The 22,190-nt window shown below is 45.6% G+C and overlaps 1 protein-coding gene across 3 annotated transcripts in view; it reads left to right on the plus strand.

Moving 5' to 3' along the window:
* Positions 1-15,903: 15,903 nt before the first annotated feature.
* Positions 15,904-22,190, plus strand: part of GRK3 (G protein-coupled receptor kinase 3) — a 163,205-nt gene continuing 156,918 nt past the window's right edge. For 2 of the 3 annotated variants that reach the window (XR_004030982.1, XM_030815999.1), the window contains exon 1: positions 15,904-16,207. Coding sequence is in view for 1 of the 3 variants with exons in the window: in XM_030815999.1 (XP_030671859.1) it covers positions 16,095-16,207 (113 nt within the window). In the remaining 2 variants the exon portion in view is untranslated. The remainder of the gene's footprint in view (positions 16,208-22,190) is intronic. The other variant, XR_004030983.1, reaches the window with a different exon arrangement.

Below are 22,190 nucleotides of genomic sequence, written 5' to 3' on the forward strand. Positions count from 1 at the left end.
GAGCAGAGGAACGAGAGACTTTGTGTTGCATTGGAGAACTCTAGGCAGGATGCAAGCTGTGCATCTCCATCTGCCTCTGATCAAGTTTGTGTAGATTAGATAATAACTCGTATAGATGTAGATAATAACTCACATAGGTATAGATAATAACTCACATAGTTGCATACCCATGTTGCCTCGCTGGTCAGCATCATTGTGTGGAAGAAATCTTGGGCTGGGAAATGATAGACGGCCTCTCTCTTGATGCCTGAGGTAAGGACAATCAAGGCAGTCTGCTGCTCTATGGCCAAGAAGGTTAGGGATTGGAACAGAGGGTCAGCATCAAATACTTTGCTTTTATTTTCTTATGTTAAAACATATTTTATTGAGGTGTGTAACTCTATGAGTGCATGGGTCAATAACATGTATAAAACCATGTAACCACGAGTGGCTCAAGATATAAAACATTTCCAGCCCCCAGGAAGCTCCCTCCTGGTCAATATCCAGGAGGTATCTACCCAAGGTCAATATCCACCCAAGGTAACCACTATTCTGATCGTTATCAGCGTTGACCAGTTCTGCTTGTTTTTCACTTTCACATTGTTGTGGTCTCAAACAACATGCATTCTTTTGTGTCTGACTTCCTTAACAGTACGTCTGTGTGAATCAAATTGCTGCATGCCATGGTGGCGTGTGCTTTATTATCACTGTGTAGTATTATGCTGTGTGAACATGTTACAGTGTATCCATTAAATCATGGGTCTCCAATTCCTGGCCACAGACCGGTACCTGTTAGGAACCGGACTGCACAGCAGGAGGTGAGCTGCAGATGACCAAGCCAAGCTTCATCTGTATTTACAGCTACTCGCCGTTGCTCATATTACCACCTGAGCTCTGTCTCCTGTCAGATCAGTGGAGGAATTACATTCTCAACATGAACTGTGCATGTGAGGGATCTAGGTGGTGTGCACCTTATGAGGATCTAATGCCTGATGATCTGTCACTGTCTCCCATCACCCCCAGATGGGACCATCTAGTGGCAGGAAAGCAAGCTCAGGGCTCCCATTGATTCTACACTACTGTGAGTTGTAGAATTATTTCAGTATATATTACAATGTAATAATGATAGAGATAAAGCACACAATAAATGTAATGTGCTTGAATCATCCCAAAACCATCTCCCCAGAGCCTGTCCATGAAAAATTTGTCTTCCATGAAACCAGTCCCTGGTGCCAAAAATGTTGACGACCACTGCCTTAGATTGTTGATGAATATTTGGGTTGTTTCAGTTTGGGCTGAGAATAAAGCTACTGTGAACATTCATGTACAGGTTTTCTTGGTCTACATAAGCGCTCATCTCTGTAGGGTGTATATCATGGAGTTAAAATTCCTTGGTCACGCAGTTAGCTTTTGTGGATACTGCTAAACAACTTTCCAAAATGGTCAAACCAATTTACAGTCACACCAGGGCCACAGAAGAGCTCTGCATTCTCACCAGTGTTGGTTTTGTTTGTATTTTTCATTTTAGCCATTCTAACATAAAGCACAGTTATACACATGATTTCAGTAAATCCTCATGACAAACTCATTATTGTTCCTGCTTCCTAATTAAAAGAACCACAGATTTTGGGGGGTCAAGCCAGTTGCCTAAGCTCTCTCAGCCAGTGTATAGTAACGTCGAGATTCAAACTGTGCATATAACACCCTGGGTTCCTGGTCCCTGCTGGATGTGCTGTGCCATGATCCATTTTCACTCTGTCACCAACCAAATCAATGTTTAGGCTGAGGTACTTTGGGATACAATCCCCATGTATTGTATCCTCACATGTAATTATATTATTTTATTAAGTATCTCCTTGGAGTCTGGGGGACCACCCTTCACCCTGGCTCATCCATTCAACACCCTGTACATTGTGTTGATAGAGCTAATTATTTGTTAAAAGCATACATTTTAGCCAAGTGATATCTCTGCCTATTTATCTATTAACTATATATCAATTATATATATGTGTGTATACATGTAGATATACATACACACATACATGCTAAGATTTGAATGTGTTCCCTCCAGACTTCAGGTGGTGAAATTTAATGGCCAATGTGATGCTATTAAGAGGTAGCACCTTTTTTTTTTTTTTTTGAGATGGAGTCTCGCTCTGTCTCCCAGGCTGGAGTGTGGTGGCTTGATCTTGGCTCACTGCAAGCTCCGCCTCCTGGGTTCACACCATTCTTCCACCTCAGCCTCCCGAGTAGCTGGGATTACAGGCGCCCACCACCACGCCTGGCTAATTTTTTGTATTTTTAGTAGAGACGGGGTTTCACTGTGTTAACCAGGATGGTCTTGATCTCCTGACCTCATGATCCGCCCACCTTGGCCTCCCAAAGTGCTGGGATTACAGGCATGAGCCACCCTGCCCAGCTGCGAGGTAGCGCCTTTAAGGGGTGATTAGGTCATGAGGGTTCCTCCCCTCATGAATAGGATTAAGGCTTTCACAAAAGAGGCTTCACACAGTCTGGCTTGCCCTTCTGCCTTCTACTATGTGAGGACACAGAGTTCCTTTCCTCTGGAGGATGCAGTGCTCAAGGCACTGTGTTGGAAGCAAAGATCAGCCCTTGCCAGACAATGGAACCTGCTGGCACCTTGCTCTTGGACTTCCCAGCCTCCAGAACCACGAGAAAAGAAATGTCTATTGTTTGTAAATTACCCAGTCTTGGGTATTCTGTTATAGCAGCTCAGACTAAGACTCCAATGGATTAAGAATATATACATGAAATAGCAAGCTACTTGAACCAGTGGCTAACAGTTTTGTTCTCTTCAATGGAGGAAAGCTTTCTAGAGTTGTGGCAGACAGACTCTGGGCTCATGGGCAGCCCCATGATCCCATCTTTCGGTGTCCCTGGCCTTTTGTGGGCCCTTCCCTTTGAGCGTGTGTGGGATCTATGACTGGATTTTAACCAATACAATATGCAAAGGTGATGGGATGTAAAAGATTATAATACCCATCTTGAGATGCTTTGGGCCATGTTTGGGAGGCCCATGTGGCAAGGAAATTGGTGCTACTTCTAGGAGCTAAGGGAAGCCTCTGGCCAACAGTCAGCAAAAATCTAACAGCCTAAATCCAATAGACCACAAGAAACTAAATTTTGGCAGCACTTACATCAACTTGGAAGTGGATCCTTCCCCAGTAAGCCTCACATGAAACCACAGCCCTGGCTGACATGTAATTGCAGCCTTGTAGGACCCTGAACAGAGGGCCTTGCTAATCTATACCCAGACCCCTGACCTACAGAAACTTTGAGATAATAAATGTGTATTTTTTTAAAAAAAATTATTTATTTTTAAATTTTATTTTAATTTCTGGGATATATGTGCAGGACATGTAGGTTTGTTACATAGGTGTATGCCATGGTGGTTTGCTGCATCTATCAACCCATCACCTAGGTATTAAGCTCCACATACATTAGCTATTTATCCTGGTGCTCTTCCTCCCCCACCCACCCCTGACAGGCCCCGGTGTGTATTCCTCTCCATGTATCCATGTGTTCTCATTGTTCAGCTCCCACTTATGAGTGAGAACATGTGATGTTCGGTTTTCTGTTCCTGTGTTAGTTTGCTGAGGATAATGGCTTCCAGCTCCATCCATGTCCCTGCAACGACATGATCTCGTTCATTTTTATGGCTGCATAGTATTCTATGGTGTATTATGTACCATATTTTATTTATCCAGTCTATCATTGATGGGCATCTGGGTTGGTTCCATGTTTTCGCTATTGTGAATAGTGCTGCAGTAAACATATGCATGCATGTATCTTTATAATAGAATGCTTTATATTCCTTTGGGTATATACCCAGTAGTGAGATTCCTGGGTCAAATGGGATTTCTGGTTCTAGATCCTTGAGGAATTGCCACACTGTCTTCCACAATTTACATTCCCACCAACAGAGTAAAAGCATTCTTACTTCTCCACAGCCTTGCCAGCATCTGTTGTTCCTTGACTTTTTAATAATTGCATTCTAACTGGCATGAGATGGTATCTCATTGTGGTTTTGATTTGTATTTCTCTAATGATCAGTGATGTTGAGCTTTTTTCATGTTTTTTTGGCTGCAAAAATGTCTTCTTGTTGTTTTAAGCTGTTAAGTGTGTGGTCATATTGTTACACAGCAATGACTAATACAAAAGATTTGTCTCTGCATGGAGATAAAGAATGTAATCAAGAAATCTGATTTGGCTGGGCATGGTGGCTCATGCCTGCAATCCCAGCACTTTGGGAGGCCGAGGCAGGAGGATTGCTTGAGACCAGGAGTTTGAAACCAGCTTGGGTAACATAGCAAAATCCCCATCTCTACAAAAAAAAAAAAAAAAAAAAAATTAGCTGGGCATGATGATGTGTGCCTTTAGTCCTAGCTACTCAGAGGCTGAGGTGGGAGTATTGCTTGAGCCTGGGAGGTTGAGGCTGCAGTGAGTGGTAATCACACCACTGCACTCCAGCCTGGGCAAGAGAGCCAGACCCTATGTTTTGTTTTTTAGTCTCAACCCTCTAATCATGCCTTGGTTTTGTGGGTAACCAGTCCCCATCTTGAAGTTGTCTAGGGACCCTAGCCACCAGTCATCTCACTAACATACAAAAGACACTTAACATTTTGGGGGTTCCAAGGATTTTAGGAGCTCTGTGCCAGGAAATGGATGAAGACCAAATATATATCTATATATACACAAATATTTAATGTATACATGAATATGAATATATACGAATATGTAATAAGAATATCTATTAATCTTTATAAGTCACAATATCACATCAGCCAACAGATCTCACCCAGTTTAAGTGCTGGTGACAGACAACACACCATTTGTAGATGGGAGAAAACTCCCTGGAGAGCTGCTGAAATCCCGTAACTCATGACCAGCAGATGAAGGCTTTCTGAGCCAAACATCCCATGACATCTGGATTGTAATTCCAGTCTTGGGAAATCGCTTTTTCTCTTGCAATTTGCTAGATTCTAAGGGGGGATCAAAAGAGTCACAAAGACTCCCCAGTGGGCTGTTAGCTGCAGCAACATTTCTTGAGCAAGGATTCAGCCTGGGAAGCTTCCTGATCATGTGCTCAGTGTCCACATGGATGGGAGCTGGACTGATGGAGTAAGAAAGATCATTGAGCACAGGGGAGAGGTCAGATGTTGTCAAATACACCGTCCCTGGGTGAGCCCCGGAGAGCCTTTGCCCCCAGCCAATTAGCCCAACAAGTTACCATCTGTATGTGGCATCTATTTGCATAGCACACACTGTTCCCTGCACTTCTGAGGAAGAGGTGAAACAGACATTTCTTTTCAAGACCTCAAGGGTGGAAACACTTTTGCCTGCAGTTGCCCATGGTTCTTGTTTGTTTAGAAAAATTAAGGCCTGGATGGACAGAGCTATCATTTGTTTGCTTCCTCTCATTTCTATTTAAAGCAGTTTATAAGGAAAGTCCTCCAGAAAGATCCAGCCTCCTCCCCACCACCACACATGCCTTTTCTGGACTGTGTTAAAGGGAGGGAAAGGTTATCCAGAGAGCAGACAGAGTTCTCTTTCACAAGGTCAATTGGATCATGTCACATCCCTGCTGAAAGCCCATCTCTGGCTTCTCATTGCTCTCAGGACAAAGACCCAGCTCTTTGGTGTGGCCTCCAAGGCCCTGCAGGGTCTGGTCTCTGCCCAGTCTCAGGTATCATCACACATCCTACTCTTTGCTTCCCAGCTATGCTCCTTGTTTGCCACCCAGGGCCTTTGCCTGGCTGTATGGTCCACCTGGAGGCTGTCTCTGACCCCCTTCTGTTCCTCCCTCAGTTCTCAGCTTAAATGTCACCTCCTCAGAGAAGGCCTCCTGGACCCACAACCAACTGTGGGCTCTTCTAAGACATCTGTTACATCATTTTGTCTCATAGCACAATTTTAATAAATTAACCAATTAACTGCCAATGCACCCCCCTGCAAATATGTTATTCCATGAAGGTGGAGGGTGTCTACCTGTCCACCACTGTCATCCCGGTACCTCACATACAGTAGGTTTCCAAGAAAAAGTTGCTAAATAATTGGTTGATGGACTGAAGAAATCAATGGAGATCAGTGTAACTGTTTAATGTGAGAACTTCCTTGGCCCCTGGAGGGCCTGGGAGGAAACCTTTCCTCATCTTTAGATAATTACCACTTTGGCTTTTGGGTTTATGGTGGCTGGATTATGATTCTTTTCAGGGGACTGATGTCTGGTCAGGTTTGGTGATGCTTATGAGAAAGGTTGTTAGCCTGGCAAGACAGACAGTGACATTTGCTGGTTATAGGGACAGGAAGGAGGGATTCAGGGCTGGAGCAGTTCCAATCCCCAATTAAGTCTTCCATGCTCCAACACTGGCCCCAAGAATGTGATTCTCTGGAGGAGAGCATTCTAGACTCGACAGTGGCCAGGATTCCAGGACGTTTTGTGGTCTCCTGCCAAGTTTCATGCCCAGTTCTTTCCAGAAACAATTATAAGCAGTGGGGGCCCTGGGAGTGTGTGTAGGTGTCTTCGAGCCCAGGCACTGGGTCCATCAGGCCTGACTGCTCCAAAGAGGACTTCACGCATTCCAGCCCCACTGAGCCCTTATCGTGTGTCCTGTGATCTCATCTAGCCCTTACAATAATCTTTACAATAGTTAATTACCCTCCCATTATAAAGGAGACAACTGGGAGTCAGAGTGAGATCACGTAGTCTAAGATAATGTGAGTACTATTAGAAGCGAGATTCAAATTGAGGCCTTCCTTATTTTAATGTCCATCCTCTTTCCTTTCAACTGTATCACAATGCCTGAAATTATTCCAGCCAAACAAAGTCAGCCTGAATGATTCCTGGGGTTAAGGAAAAACCTGCTGCCCCTAACACATCACACACACACACACACACACACACACACACACAACTAGCAATCCTGTTCTATGAAATTCCTTTAAGAAAGGCAAACTCTACTATTTTATAATCAAGCATATGGTTTAAAATTCAGACACTCCTGGCCGGGTGTGGTGATTCACACCTGTAATCCCAGCAGTTTGAGTGGCCAAGGCAGGGAGATCACTTGAGGCCAGGAGTTGGAGACCAGCCTGGCCAACATGGTGAAACTATTAAAAATACAAAAATTAGCTGGGCATGGTGGCACATGCCTATAATCCCAGCTACTCGGGAGGCTGAGGCAGGAGAAGTGCTTGAACCCAAGAGGTGGAGGTTGAGGTTGCAGGGTGCTGAGATTGCCGAGATCGCGCCACTGCACTCCAGCCTAGGTGACAGAGCAAGACTTACTTGGTCTCAAAAAAATAAAAAAATTAAAAAAAATAAATCAGACATTTCTGGGAAAATTGACCTACCAAAAAATTCACACTAAGGCATATATGATGGACAGGACATCTTTTGATGAGAGCAGCTTTTGATTAAGGAGGAGAGCATGGAGGAGAAGAGAGAGGCACTTGTTCTTGAAGGGCTAAAGGGGCAAGGGGAGGTGGGAGGAAGTGGAGAGGAAGAGAGAAAAAAGGAAACAGGAGAAAAGGGCTTAGAACATGATAGGAGCCCACCAAGAGAATTTTTGGCAGATTTGCATTATTGCCTACAAGTGTCTTAGTGGCTTCTCTCCCAGAGATGCCAGGGGTGATATCTGAGCAGAGATCTGAATGGTGAGAGGCCAAAAAAAGGCCTCGAAGGAGAGTGTCCCAGACAAAGGGAAAAGGAAGACAAAACCCTCAAGGCTGCAATTGCTTGGTCAGTGTGACCCGGGCATCGTGGGAGGACTTGGGAGTAGCAGGAGGTGAGGTGGAAAGAGAATTTGAATGGGGTTTTATTGTGCACTTTAACATGCCTTATTTGATGTTGTTTCACTCACAGCCCTATGACTTAGAGTACAAGGACATTCAGAGGACAGGGGTTGAGGGAGAAGTCCTGGGTTGAGACTGCCTGAATTCATATCCTATGAATTTAGTTGTTGCACTTACTTTGCAAGTGACTTAAGATTTTTCTTTTGGCTAAAATGAGCCCAACCAGCCGGGCGCAGTGGCTCACGCCTGTAATCCCAGCACTTTGGGAGGCTGAGGTGGGTGGATCGCTTGAGCTCAGGAGTTCAAGATCAGCCCAGGCAACATGGTAGCACCCACCCCCCCGAAAAAACAAAAAAATTAGCCAGGCATGGTGACATATCCCTGTGGTCTCAGCTACTTGGGAGGCTGAAGTGGGAAGACTGCTTAAACCCAGGAAGTTGAGGCTATGGTGAGCTGAGATCACACCACTGCACTCCAGCCTTGGTGACAGAGTGAGACCCTGTCTCAAACAAACAAGACAAAAACCCACAAAACAAAAAAATGAGGCCAACCCTCTCCATTATAGGTGTCTGAGGAAGATTATTAAAATAGTCCCACAAAGTGTTTAACATGATAGTTGGCACAAAGTTAGTAGTTAATAAGTGTTTTCTATTATTATTTTCATTTGCTACAGCCGAAGTGCTTATTTGGAAGAGCATTTTAGTGTGGCTATAAGCCTCCTGAAATTGATTATGTGCCTTGGCAGATGAGTGATTTCTTTTTAGTGCCTGCCACATTGATAGTACTCAATAAATATTTGTTGCATGAATGAAAGTGTGAACTACTGTGTCACGAGTTAGGCAGACATAGAAGTAGAACATAAAAGTGTGGGTGGAGGAGTTTGCAGATCATTTGGCAGGCAATGGGGAGCTATTGAAGGTTTTTGAGCAGGGGCAGGAGAGTGTCAGATGGATTGAAGGAGGGAGGGTTTGGAAACAGGACAAGGAGTTGGCAACCTGTGGGCACCTTCCAGGTGAGAAGTCAGAGAGATCTGGTCCAGGGAGAAGGGAAGTGGGAGGGCCTTCGTTTTGTACTTGGCTGCTTCAGAGGCCTGCAAATCACCCTGGACCATGAGTGAAGTGCTGGCCTGCTTACTGCAGCTATCCTCATCTGGGTCTCTTGGACTGCTACCCTAGCTCTCTCTAGGGCATCCCTTAATTCAACTATCCTCCCCGTCCAATTGGACCTGTATCCCCAGCCAGAAGAATCCTATAAAATGGTCCATCTGATTTTGTCACTCTCCTCTTGGAAACCTTCCACTGGCTTTCTGGTGCCCCGAGGAGAGCTTCAATTCCCCACTGTGGCTCCAGATGCTGCAGACTCAAGTCCTGCTGAGCTCTCTGACCTGCCTCTCCCTCCTCTCCTCCTTTGTCTGGTGGCTGTCCATTTGGGCTCCGCTGATCTGACCTTTCTCTAATCTGGAACTCCCTCCCCTAAGTGAGGCCAGCCTGAACAACTTCAGGGTGGGAGATTGCCTGGGCATCTTGTTCCAGTGAAGATTTGGCTTAAGTCTGTGGTGGGGCCTAAGATGTCAATGTTTCTGCTGTGTTGGCACCACCTGGGGGCTTGCAAGGAGTGCAGATTCTCAGGCCCCGACTGGACCTCTGAATCCGAATCTGCATGTTGGCAATTTTAGCACATAAGTGTCTGGGGGTGCTGGTGGCAAGCACGTCTTAGGAGCATGTGACAGCTTCTCTGGTGACTCCCTGGGGAGGGTAGGGGTGGTCCTCTGGGATCAGGGTTATGCCAGGCCTGGCCCAGGCACCCTGATTTCATAATTGAGTGTGACCTGTTTGAATCTCTATTCAGAGCTGCTCTATACCAAGCAGTTTGGGAGTTATTTCTGTTGATCAAGAGAGAAGAAACAGACCTGGCCAGGACAGGAAGAGACAAGCTCTGAGAGGTGGGGGGTAGATTTGCTCAGTACCTGCTGCCACTGGCCCAGGTGGCATGCCCTCAAATGACCTGCCCTCAAATGACCTGCCCTTGTAAGGGGGTGCTGTGGGAGATCTGTACAAATTTTCTCAGCAGGTTGGGGTTGGTCGTAGCCTTTCCTGGATTGGTTTTGATATAATTTCCCAGCTAAATGGCATGTGTCCTTTCGGATAGAATGCTGGAGGGAAGGCCACTAGGCTAAGGGCCAGAGGTGACTTTATGATGCAGAAAAGTTCTGGCCTTTTGTGACTCACGTATCCAGAAGTCATCTTCTTACTCCTTGAGAGGGAGACAAGATGGGCTTTCCAGTCCCATGGAGAGGCCAAGGCCTGCCTTGGCTGTCTGCGGATCTTCAGAGCCCACGTTCCCATCATCACGGCAGGCTCCAAATTCCCTGCTTTTGCTTAGTTCTTGTTCTCTTGCTCTTACAGCTGTTCCTTTATCTCAGTCCTAGTATTGATCCCAGCCCTGATTCCCTGCTTCCCCTGCAACTTTCCATCAAAGTACCCATAAATACAAGCTGGGAAGTTGTAAGGGTCACTGGGAAAGCAGGCATTGCTGTACAGAACTTAAAATGGCACAGAAGACAGAAGAACAGATTTCCTGTTCCGGAATGTTTTCCAGACCACCCCACCTCCAGGCTTGGCAGCCACTGCATGGACTCCCTAGCCTCGGCCCCTCTTGTTGCTCTCTCTCTTACTCCCTCTTTCAAGTTCCCCTCTAAGTCCTCTTTCTTAGGCAAAGGGAGTGAGCTCTCTCCATTCCTATGCCTAAAGTTCCCAGACTCACCTTTGCACAGCCCAAGCACATCAGGGCTCTTGGCTGCAGGAGAGGCCTTCCAGGCCATCAGCAGCACCAAGGACCCGTGGGGACCTGGCAGTTAGCACTCCTCCTTTCATAGGAGGCATCCCTTGAGTGGCACTTGTGGTTTTAAATAGTAATTTCCCCCCTCCCTTTAGGTTATTTTCCAATAGAAGGCTGAGGCAATCTACGATCTTTATGTCATTCATTCATTTACTCACTTATCCATCCAACACATATGTTGAGCAAAGTCAGTGTGCTGAGTGCAGATGCTGGGGGAACAAATACAGACAGACTTGTTTCCAGAAGCAAGCTAATGGATTGCTCACCTCACCTGCGGGCTATGGTGACAGTGGAAATGATTTATGCCCTGGGTATTGCCCTATGCACCGAAACCTAAACTCATAAGATGTTATTGAGGGGAGCAAGTATTCTTTACTTTGCAAAAGGATTCACTGCAGGATTAAATAAAGCTGGAGAATTTCAGAATTTGAAAAGACATCAGGGGACCTGCTCCTTCAATCCCTTCATTAGTTATTGGTGAAAAATGGTATTTAAAAAGCTTAAGAGACTTGCTTAGAGTTACTCAGCAATGCCAGAGCCAGCGGGTCAGAGCCAGCACTGTTTTATTCATTCTCAGTGCTGGTCTCTTTCCTTCAGGCCCTGTATGATGTAGAGATGCTCCAATGATGCTGCTGCTGCTGCTAACCAGGTCAATATTTATCGAGTGCGTTCTGTGTGCCAGACACAGTTCTAAGTGCTTTTTACATGTTACAGCATTGCTCTCACGGCAATCCCATTAACAACACTGAGACAGAGCTGAGACACAGAGAGATTAGACAAGTTGTCTAAGGTCACACAGCTCAGAAGGACTGGTCTTGGGCTTCTTTTCCATTTCTCTTTTAAGCCCATGCTCTGAACCACAACACTGTGGCTTTTCTTTAGACTGACTCCCTGACCAGCAGTCCCCATAGAGAAATGTGTTTCCACTCACATATTGAAAGGAAAGTACTTCTGTGTTGAACATCATTTCAATGCTAATAGCTAATAGTTTCATAAAACCAAAGCTTGGTATCATACCTTTTGGCAGATCTTTATAAAGCTGTCATATATAGAGCTGCCATTAAAGTTTGTAAAGCTTTGTGGATAAAAGTAGCATGAAAAGCAGCTTGTATGATGTGTGTGACAACAAACAGAATTGTGATCGAAATTACAGGTGAAATGGGACAGTGGCCCCCCCAGGAGGCTAGAAATACCTGCAGAGGCTTACAGAGTGAGATGTTTGTAAATAAAGCCATTCAAACATCAATTGTGTGTGGTTTTCCTGAGAAGCAACTGTATTTAAGGGACTGCTTACACAAAATCAAGTTCATCTTAGCAAGGATTGCTTTAAATATTCTGACTTGAATGAAGGCCAGTCATGTTCTACCATTTTCAAAAATCTTCTAACTGAAGTCTTAGAGTTGATTTTCTTTTCTTTGTGATTAATTTCCCAGAATAACATTCCCAGCTCCCACCCCACTCAGCGTTTATAGTCCAGAGATTCTGAGAGTAGGAAGTCCTAGTAAAGCCCAGAATCTAAAACAAATAAGACCAGTCAGTTCTCTAGTTAGCTTTTTTCCTTTCAAGTTGTTAGCAAAATAAACTCTGGAAAGCCTAAACTTTAATGCACCCATCTCGGCATCATCTCCTCTAACGATGGAAAGGCGTAGAAAAGAAGAAAAGGGAACATTATGAATCTTGTGGGAATGCTGGAGTTTTGTCTGTTATCACAAGCAGCGTGAGCCCCAAGTCATTTAAATCCTCTGGGGGTGGGAACATAATTATTTGCAAGGGAGCATTATTAGCTAAGTACAAATGGGTTGCTATTTGTTTTCTCTGTTCTTTGTGATGATTACAGGCTGGGGATGGTGTTTAGTAACAGGATCCAGCAGGTCAGTTATGACAACTTCATCACTGTCATTAACCCCGTTTGTTTGCAGTGAACACAAAAAGCTGTTCAGTATTAAGAGTGTCAAGAAAAAGAGAAGGAAGGGGGGTGGAGAAAGTGAGACAACCAAAGAGACAGCCAGGGAACAGAAATTCATACACTATGAACACCAGAAAAAAATACCCCTGGGTAATTGAGTCAGCTGACTCAAATGGTGCAGGGGCCTCAGTTAGAGGATCACATTTTGGACTCCTTGTTCTTTCTGCCAAAACAGTAATTGCTTGTGTTTATAAATGCAAATGTTTTTGCCATTTTGGTTCCTAGAAATGCCCTAGGGAGATGTTATTTTTGGTAAGGGGTCTTCCTGCTTCAAGTGTAATGACTGTGAACAACTAGTTTCAGTATCTTCTCTAGCATGCCAGGGTAAAATGAAGCAAAATAAATAGAGGAAGTGCTATGACCTTTATTGAGGATCTACTGGGTGCCAGGCCAGATGCTTTTTTTTTTTTTTTTTTTTTTTTTGAGACAGGGTCTTGCTCTGTTGCCCAGGCTGGAGTGCAGCAGTGCAATCTCGGCTCACCGCAAGCTCCGCCTCCCGGGTTCCCGCCATTCTCCTGCCTCAGCCTCCCAAGTAGCTGGGACTACAGGCGCCCGCCACCACGCCCAGCTTATTTTGTTTTTGTATTTTTAGTAGAGATGGGGTTTCACCATGTTAGCCAGGATGGTCTCCATCTCCTGACCTTGTGATCTGCCCACCTCGGCCTCCCAAAGTACTGGGATTACAGGTGTGAGCCACTGTGCCTGGCCAGTGCTGCGATCTTGACTCACTGCAGCTTTCGCTTCCTGGGTTCAAGGGATTCTTCTGCCTCAGCCTCTTGATTAGCTGGGATTAGAGGCATGCACCACTATGCCTAGCTAATTTTTGTATTTTCTTTTTTTTTTTTTTTTTTTTTGAGATGGAGTCTCGTTCTGTCGACCAGGCTGGAGTGCAGTGGCGCAATCTCGGCTCACTGCAAGCTTCGCCTCCCGGGTTCACGCCATTCTCCTGCCTCAGCCTCTCCGAGTAGCTGGGACTACAGGCGCCCGCCACCATGCCCGGCTAAGTTTTTGTATTTTTAGTAGAGACGGGGTTTCATCGTGGTCTCGATCTCCTGACCTCGTGATCTGCCTGCCTCGGCCTCCCAAAGTGCTGGGACTACAAGTGTGAGCCACTGCGCCCGGCCTAATTTTTGTATTTTCAATAGAGACAGGGTTTTGCCATGTCGGCCAGGCTGGTCTTGAGCTCCTGGCCTCAAGCGATCCACCTGCCTCAGCCTCCCAAAGTGCTGGCATTACAGCTGTGAGCCCCCATGCCCGACAAGGTGCATTTTTATGTGTTTTTTCTCCTGTCTTCTCAACAACCCTGGGGTAAAAGGCCTCATTTCCACTTTTCCTATGAGAACAATAAAGTAGAAAGAGGTAAAAGACTGCCTCTAAGATCACCCAGCACAGAGCAGGGATTTGATTTCAGGTGTGTCTTGTTCCAAACTTACTACACCGTGCTGCTGGGGGAAAGAAAGAGCAAAAAGCAAAACCCAAAAAGTGCTTAACTGAAGTTAAAGACGACCAAGAAAATGTAGGCAGATGTCAGGTCTGATCATGTGGATGCTCAAATGATAAACAGACACATTGAGAGAAATTGTATTAATTAAATCATAAAAATATGTTCTGCTTTTTGGGGAATTTACTCCTCCTCCTGGGGTCACCCTTGACAAGACATTCTGTCTTCCTGTTTTTAAGCAAAAAAAAAAAAAAAAGTGGGTAGAAGATGAAAGTTTGATATTTGGCTCATGCATAGCTTTGTCTCATTAATATATTTTGTGCTTGCCTGTCATTTCAGCTTTCTGCTGCCAGACCAAGCTCCTTCGACTGCCATTTCTACTTCGGACACTCCTCTTGTCCTTTTCAGGACAACTTGAAGCCTATTGTGCCTTGCGTCTTGAGAAGCATATGGTAAAACTGTCCAGTGGTGATGGCAGGCATAGCAGGGAATCGGATTGAGGGGGGCTGTGGGGTGGGAGAGAAAACAAAAGAGGGAAACAGGCTACTTGATGACGGAATCAGGCTGCTTCTGCCATGACATTACATGAAATATCTGAAATTTGACCTTAACTCTATCTGGTGGGTCCCGTTAACCCTGTAAGTTATGGACAGAACATTCACTCAAATTCTAGCAACGTCTAGGCTCATGGAAATACGTGACTAATTCAGGTGAATGAAAGGGATTTTAAAACATTAATTTCCAGCTTAGGTCTTCCTAAGACTGCCTGCGTGTCCCTTAGCACCACTCCAGCCTGAGTGTCATATAGATCCTGAATGTGGACTTGTGTGCACACTGTAGAAAAATAAGAAGCAACTGAAAACCCAAGCAGCGGGGTGGAGTGATGAGGAAAGACACCGTGACCCAAGATCAGGAAGCTGGAAATTCCCCCCAGCTTCGGTGTTTGGGCTCTATCTCGCTTTTCCACTTCCCTAAATCACCCTCGTGGTGCGAGTGTGCTCGCAGTAAATGCTCCCTAATTGTCTCTTGTATCGACGGTAAAACCCTAACGACAGGAATACTCTCTCTCCCTCTATTTCTCAACACCATTTCAACACCCAAACTAAAACCTCTCACCTGAGTGTAAGGGAGTGGTGACCTTCTTAAGCCCAGAGCTCTTCCATCAGGGGGCTCCCTAAGGGCATCTCTGTACCTAGCGGGGGAGCCATCACCCCACTGTGTTCTGGTTAGCCTGAGACACGCAACTTTTTCCAGCTTTTACTCTTCGCTGAATTCTCACGGCGGGGTTGGGGGGATGTTCAGGGTCAGGAGCGAGGTTGGGGGCCCGGCCCGCTGGGCGCTGTTCACCGGTAGCTCGGACCAGAGCAGGAGTTTCATCATCACCTGCCCCCGGACAGGTGGGACACATCTATTTCCGGGGCCATCCCAGACCTACCGGGGGATGCTGATTGACACTGTCCAGTTTGAGAACTACTGTGTCCCGGGAGCAGAGGCCTCCCCATGACCCCTTGGGTTGTGGACATCTGGCCCAGGGCTGCTCTGGATGAGCGGGGCGGGCATCAGAGCGCATGGAACTGGGGGCGGGAGGTCGGGGCAGCGAAGGAGGAGGCGGAGGCCGAGGGGGAGGGAGGGGAGGAGGAAGAGGAGGAGAGTACCTCGTGGCCACCCCGAGGGGAGGGCGACCGTAGAGACTTGGTCGGGAGGCGCCGGCCGAGCCGGGCCGCTGGGACTGTGCACTGAGGGGCGCTGACCGTCGGACGCGCGCTCCTCGCAGACCCTCGCTGACTGAGCAGGGGGCGGCGCGCGTGCGCGGGGCCGCGGGAGGCGCGCGAGGGGGCGGAGCGGGGAGGCGCGCTGCGACCCCGGCGGGCTACAGCCTGCGGCGCGGGCAGGGCGCTAGTGGGGCGCGCGGCGCGCGCGCGGGGCGGGGGCGCGCGGAGGGGGGGCTGCCCCGGGGCGGCCCCCCCAGGTCGGGGCGCGGCGGACGGCGGCGGCGGGCGCGCGTCCCGTCCAGGTCCGGAGTAACCGCCGCCGCCGCCGCCAAAGCTCGCCAACATGGCGGACCTGGAGGCCGTGCTGGCCGATGTCAGTTACCTGATGGCCATGGAGAAGAGCAAGGCGACCCCGGCCGCCCGCGCCAGCAAGAGGATCGTCCTGCCGGAGCCCAGGTACCAGCTGCCCTGGCCGGCGCCGGCCGCAAGCCGCCGCCCCCTGCGGCCACCAGCTACCCCCTGCTTCCTGGAGGGTCGGGCGCTAAGCCTCCGCTGCCCCGGGGCGGGTGACACAGCGGAGCCGGCGATGCGGGGCCGGCCTCGTCGTTCCAGTCTCTGAAATGGGGCATCGGATGGCCGGTGGGGGGCACCCCGGGAGAGAGCGCTCCAAAGTGCCAGGCGCGGCGCCCTGCGCGCAGCGAGCGCCCCAGCCAGGGGCTGGTTATGACTTGGCTGGACCAGCTCCATCCCTGTCGCCCCCTCCCTCCCAGCCCTGTCCTGTCCCGCCCTGTCCCATCCCTGTGGTTCTTCCTGTTGCATTGGTGTGGTCCCCGTTGGCTCCTTGCCTGTCACTCCTTTGCGCTCCATCCTGGTCGCTCCTTCCCGGGCTTAGCGGTCCCCCTTTCCAACTCCATCCTCTCAGCTGCCTCTGGGCCGCTTACCTGGGGACTGCAGGCTTGTTGCTTATTGTCCCAGGTAGTTAAACTGCTGTTTTCAGTGCTTGCTCTTCTTGAAGTCCATTAAGTCTAGTCACCTTCTTTGGCTTCTCTTATATTTTGTGCCCAGGCAGGATTTTGACCCACTCAGTATTCTTTTTGGTGCCAAGTATGTCACCTGAGCTGCTTTCCTCAACTTGCAGATCTACTGGTGGCACTTTATTAAAAAATTGAAACGGGAGTCACTTAAAAAGGCACTTGAATGGGTGATTCCAGACAGGAATTTGTTGTTAAATTATCAAAGGAGGGCCCGATTGAATTGGCGAGGGTCTCGGTGAGGTCCATACCAAGTTGGAATTTTCTCTCAAATGATTTATTATTAAGGAACTAGTAAAATTTTTTGCTAGTTCATATCATTAGCACTTCCCCAGAAAAAAGTTTGTCAGGTTAATAGTGAGTTTTAAATAGTGTATCAAAGCGTCAGCGATGGATTTTTTTTTCTCTAGCTCCTTTCCTAATTAACACCATCATGAGTTGTACAGCTAATGCGGTTCCTTGATGCCAAATAGCTCTTGGAATTGATGCTCAAAAGAGGCATCTTGTTTATGGTGAATTTGAAACCATGCAATTCTGTAAAATATTGGAATCTAAACCAAAGTTATTGTCCATTTGAAATCATAAGTCCTTCAAGCGTTAGGCGCCCAAGATTGCTTAAATGTTACCTAATGCTAAGTGATCATCATCTGATTTTTTTTACAAGTCATCTATGAGCCCTATGATACAGAAAATACCAGTCCCCTTGTTATTTGTTGTGAAAAGCTAAATTGTGCAAATGAAGACATGCTTGCTAGATATTTTGGCTTGCTTCTCCTCCTTAGCCCATGCCTCTTGTTGGTTTTGCAGGATGTGCTACTCTTTGATAGACAATGCCAAGTAGTGAAAATGAGGGAAAAGTGCAAACCTTTCTGCAATGTCCTGAGTTTAACACCCCTATTCCAGAGTGTAGCATATCTGAAGCTAACTGAAAAAATCAATGCTGCTTAAAATTTCCGGCAAATGGGAAACTTACTTAGAGAACAAGAACTCCTATATCAAACCTAAATTTCACCGAAAAAACTGTACATTTCTCATGTAGTAGAAAAAGACTTAATTCCTTTTTTCTCTTGCCTTTCCTAGTGTCTCTCCACCACCCAAAGGCAGGGAGTCCTAAATATGTAGGGTTTCTATATATAAAATTGATAAATCTCAACTCATGGGCAGTTTTTTTTTTGGGGGGGTAGCATATAATGTTACTAAAGTTAGGAACTTCTGTTCAGTTTTTTTTTTTCTTGGTGTTTGGAACTTAATCTGACTTCTGCTTTTTTAGTGTCCCTCTTAAGAACGTACTTATGCACTTAGGGTGTTCACTTCCTTGTATGAATGCCTTTGTTTTTCAGTGGTATTCTTTGGTAATGCTTTCTTTTAAGGCAGAGTAAGTGACAGGCAGCATATTTCTCATGACATTTGAAAATTGAGAAATACCAACTAGAGAGTAATTTTAGGAAACAGCTCTTCAGTAATTGTTATTCTGTTGCTCTTTTTAAAATAGACTCTCGAGTTGGGCCATTGGAACCTCCTCCTGAGACTCTAATTTGTTTTCTACTTATCTTAGGCTTTAGTTTTATAATGTAGCTATTTACATAGTAACAGTCACTCCTTGTGCTGTGCTAGGATTCTGTTACATTAAGATTATCAGGTAAAACATCTTGCAAAATTCTCTTTACCACAGGATGGCAGTTAGTAGCCTACCTATTTGATTTGGAGGTTGGGGGTTGGGGAATTTCTAGATCCTGTAAGAAAGTTAATTGCGTGTTAAAATGCCTCAGCCTAATGACTTCAATAGCTGGTATGACTTCACACTATTGGTAAAAGGGATACGGGTCAAATGTTTTCTGATAAGTTTCTATTTCAGCTTCATTATAGAGCGAGCCATGTGATCGCCAGTTTTTGGTATTCTTGAAAGAGATGTTCAGATTTGTATTTTTAGTATCTGAATGAGAAGCATACATTTTAATTTGCCTTTGGTCTATCACTAGTGATTTTTTTATTTCCAGCAAATTATTTGCAGTCACTATTCTTTGTGCTTCCTTGTTTTAGTTACTTTGCCTTTTCCGCAGTTTTAAACAGAAGAGCATCAGAACGAAATATCTAGCTAATTTAAATGAAACAATGGGTTTGCAGCTTCCTGCCTATTACAGGAGAGTCTCAGAAAATGGAGCATTCTGTCTAGGGGAGATTTTGCTTCCCTGAGATGGCAAGAGGCAAACATTTTGTTATGCTGACACTTTATTCAGTTAACCAACCAACGAGTGCAAATCCTGGAAAAGCTGACTGTCCAAATGGTATAGCTGCTTTAGTTTACTGAAATGTTGTTGAGCTAATGTAGCTGATAATGGGGCCTACTGGGAGTGGTAAACTGTGACCCACAGACTCCCTTGCAGGCCTAGTTAAAACAGGAGCATTTAGATGTGCAGGCCAGTTGTTTTACATCATGTTGGAAAATAAATACCTTTATTTAAGTAAGGTCTAATTCATAAGCAAAGGCCCACAAAGGGTCAACATCTTAAGCCCTGGAGTGATTCAGACGACTTTTACTGTAGGCTGTATTACTCTGTTACTCTTTTTTTTTAAAAAAAAAAAACAGAATGAAATTCAGATGGCTTGAAATCACATATAATTGAAGGCGGTTGAGTAATGTGAACTTAATCTTTCCCCTGGAGTCTCATTTCTATTTACTGGACATTGCGAATGTTGGATCACCTATTGCAAAGCTTGTCCTTTCAAAGTATTCATACGATATGATAGGAAGGTCTGAAACAACATTTTAAAGATTCTTTATAATTTTCTAGGAGCACTGACAGTCCTTAAAGGACATTTATGATACCGTTTATGACATTAATTCAGTACATAGTTGTAGAGCCATTTCCATGAGCCAGGCACAGGGATACTATGACAAACCCAGCCACAGCCCCTTCCTTCATGGAGCTTATAGACTAGTGTGAAATACAAAGATTTGAGCCAAGAAGGATGTTTGCTTTAAAGTGTAATTGTTTGAAGATTTTATTTAACCACAAACAAATAGCGTTCGGATGACTTTTATTACTCTATATGCATAGAATATAGAATAATAACAAAGAATGAATATAGAATATAGGATAATGCATAGAACACATGATGTCTGGTGTTTTACAATAATTTGTTAGTGAGTACCTTTGAAGAACTATCTAAACATAGTCTCCATAGTGATATGGTAGTTTGCATCTTTCTGTATGTGTAGCCACCACATGTAATTGATCTTTAAAAGTGGCCCAGTTTTCTTCTTTAGTGGACATGGAGTTTATTCGGTAATTGTTTAACTCCAATCAGTAAGTGATTGGTGGATAACTTGAAATATTCCTCTCCGTTTAGGCTGCAGAGTTTTCTGTGTCTTCACTCTCCTGTGCTCATAGCCTAATTTTGAACTGAAAAGTCCGTGTTGAAAGCACAAATAGCCTTTAGAAAGAAAGTATTCCTTATTATTGATAGGAGTATTTCTATGTGTAAGAAACGGTAGTGTTCTTGCTTCTTTTTCATTAAGGTACAAATTCAAAACGTAATTTGTTCTGACCTTACAGTTATTATTTCATTCTTGGTCCGAGTTAGCTTTGCCAGTGACTTGAAGATGCAAGGAGTGCACGTAGATGTCAATTCTTAGAAATGGATGTTCCGAGGCCGGGCGCGGTGGCTCACGCCTGTAATCCCAGCACTTTGGGAGGCTGAGGTGGGCGGATCATGAGGTCAGGAAATGGAGACCATCCTGGCTAACACGGTGAAACCCCGTTTCTACTAAAAATACAAAAAAATTAGCCGGGCGTGGTAGCGGGCGCCTGTAGTCCCAGCTACTCGGGAGGCTGAGGCAGGAGAATGGCGTGAACCCGGGAGGCGGAGCTTGCAGTGAGCCGAGATTGCACCACTGCACTCCAGCCTGGGTGACAGAGCGAGACTCTGTCTCAAAAAAAAAAAAAAAAAAGAAAAGAAAAGAAATGGATGTTCTGGTGAAATCAGTTTTGGACCTAGAATCTGTCAAAGCTGAGCATCGTGAAATGCTTCGAATCGAGAGCCTCATAGATCTCTCTGGGGTACAAGCAGTCCCAGCTTTTACATGCAATGTGTTCTTAGAGACAGCCTCTTACAGTGTTTCCCCCAGTACGCTGAGTTGGACTTTGCCAAACATGTGTTTGGACAAGGATAGAAGCTATCAGAGGAAGGTGTCAAGGCTTGAGGAAGGGAAGCGCAGGTCTTTTTCAGTGGCTGGCCAGCAGAGCAGTGAAATGCAAAGTAGTATTAAATAGCTAGCAGGACCCCTGGCCTCCCTAGGGTCCCTGGAGCCCTGGCAAGGGAAAGAGAAGTTTAACGCCCATGATGTAATAATGTAATAACTACCTTTAATTGAGAGCTCATCCTCCGTCAGGCAGTTGGCATAATTAGTTCATTTGTCACCACAATACTTTTACCAGGTGAGTTGCATTAGCTGCATTTAACAGAAGGAGCAGACACTCAGGGAAGTAAGGAGCTCAGCCCAGGTGACACCTGACAGTGGGAGAGGCAGGAGTGACGCCCAGGTTTTGCCCAGCTCGGGGTCTTTCCCTGCCCAGGCAGGGTCTTGCTGGGCCGCCCCACCAAAAACGAATACCAAACTCCCTCACATCTTATTTTGCAAGGAATGGATGAAACTGTGATACATTTTTATTTGGGGGAAAAATCCTTTTTCGTACTCTCCCGATCAGCTACTAGTCCTCAGAGACTGATAGAGAATTCCTCTGGGACCTGCAAAAACGGTAATTATGATTAAGTGAATAAGCAGCTTGTTCCTTGTTTCCCATGAGCTTGAAGGTTAAATGCCTATTCTGTTTAACACAAGCCATGCAATCTTGCTGGTGTTAATGAGAAATTGTGTAATACACCGTCTCACCCCCTCAGCTTCAAAACAGGATTTCTACTGTCTTTTTATTTAGAAAAGAGGCCACCTGAGCTGCCCTGTCTCCTTTTTATTTAAAAAAGGGGCAGCCTGAGCTGTCCCCTCCCCTGAAATTTTCATTTCTGGAAAAAGAGTAAAAGGGAAGAACAATATTTTTGGCTTTATTTGCAATAAAAATCACTTTCTCATTCACATAATCTTCCTTTGTTAATACAGTCACATATCTGCGGACCACTGTAGGTGAAAATGTAGGCTGTCTGCATGGCTATCATTGTCTCTTCTTATTTATTCTCTGGACATTGGCAATGGGGAAATGGAAATGATTAATTTGGCAACTGTTACTCTATTATTGCAAAATCATTTGTATGGTAAGTAATTTGCATGCAAATGGGACTGGATATCCCGGCCCCCCTCTGCTTCTCCTATGTCTTACTTTTTTATTCTTCCCTTGCTATTTTTATCATTGATTAGAAGTTACAACCCCTGGGCCCTTTTTGATTGCTCTATG

Source organism: Nomascus leucogenys, chromosome 7b (assembly GCF_006542625.1).
Source record: "Nomascus leucogenys isolate Asia chromosome 7b, Asia_NLE_v1, whole genome shotgun sequence".
NCBI classification, from domain to species: Eukaryota; Metazoa; Chordata; class Mammalia; order Primates; family Hylobatidae; genus Nomascus; species Nomascus leucogenys.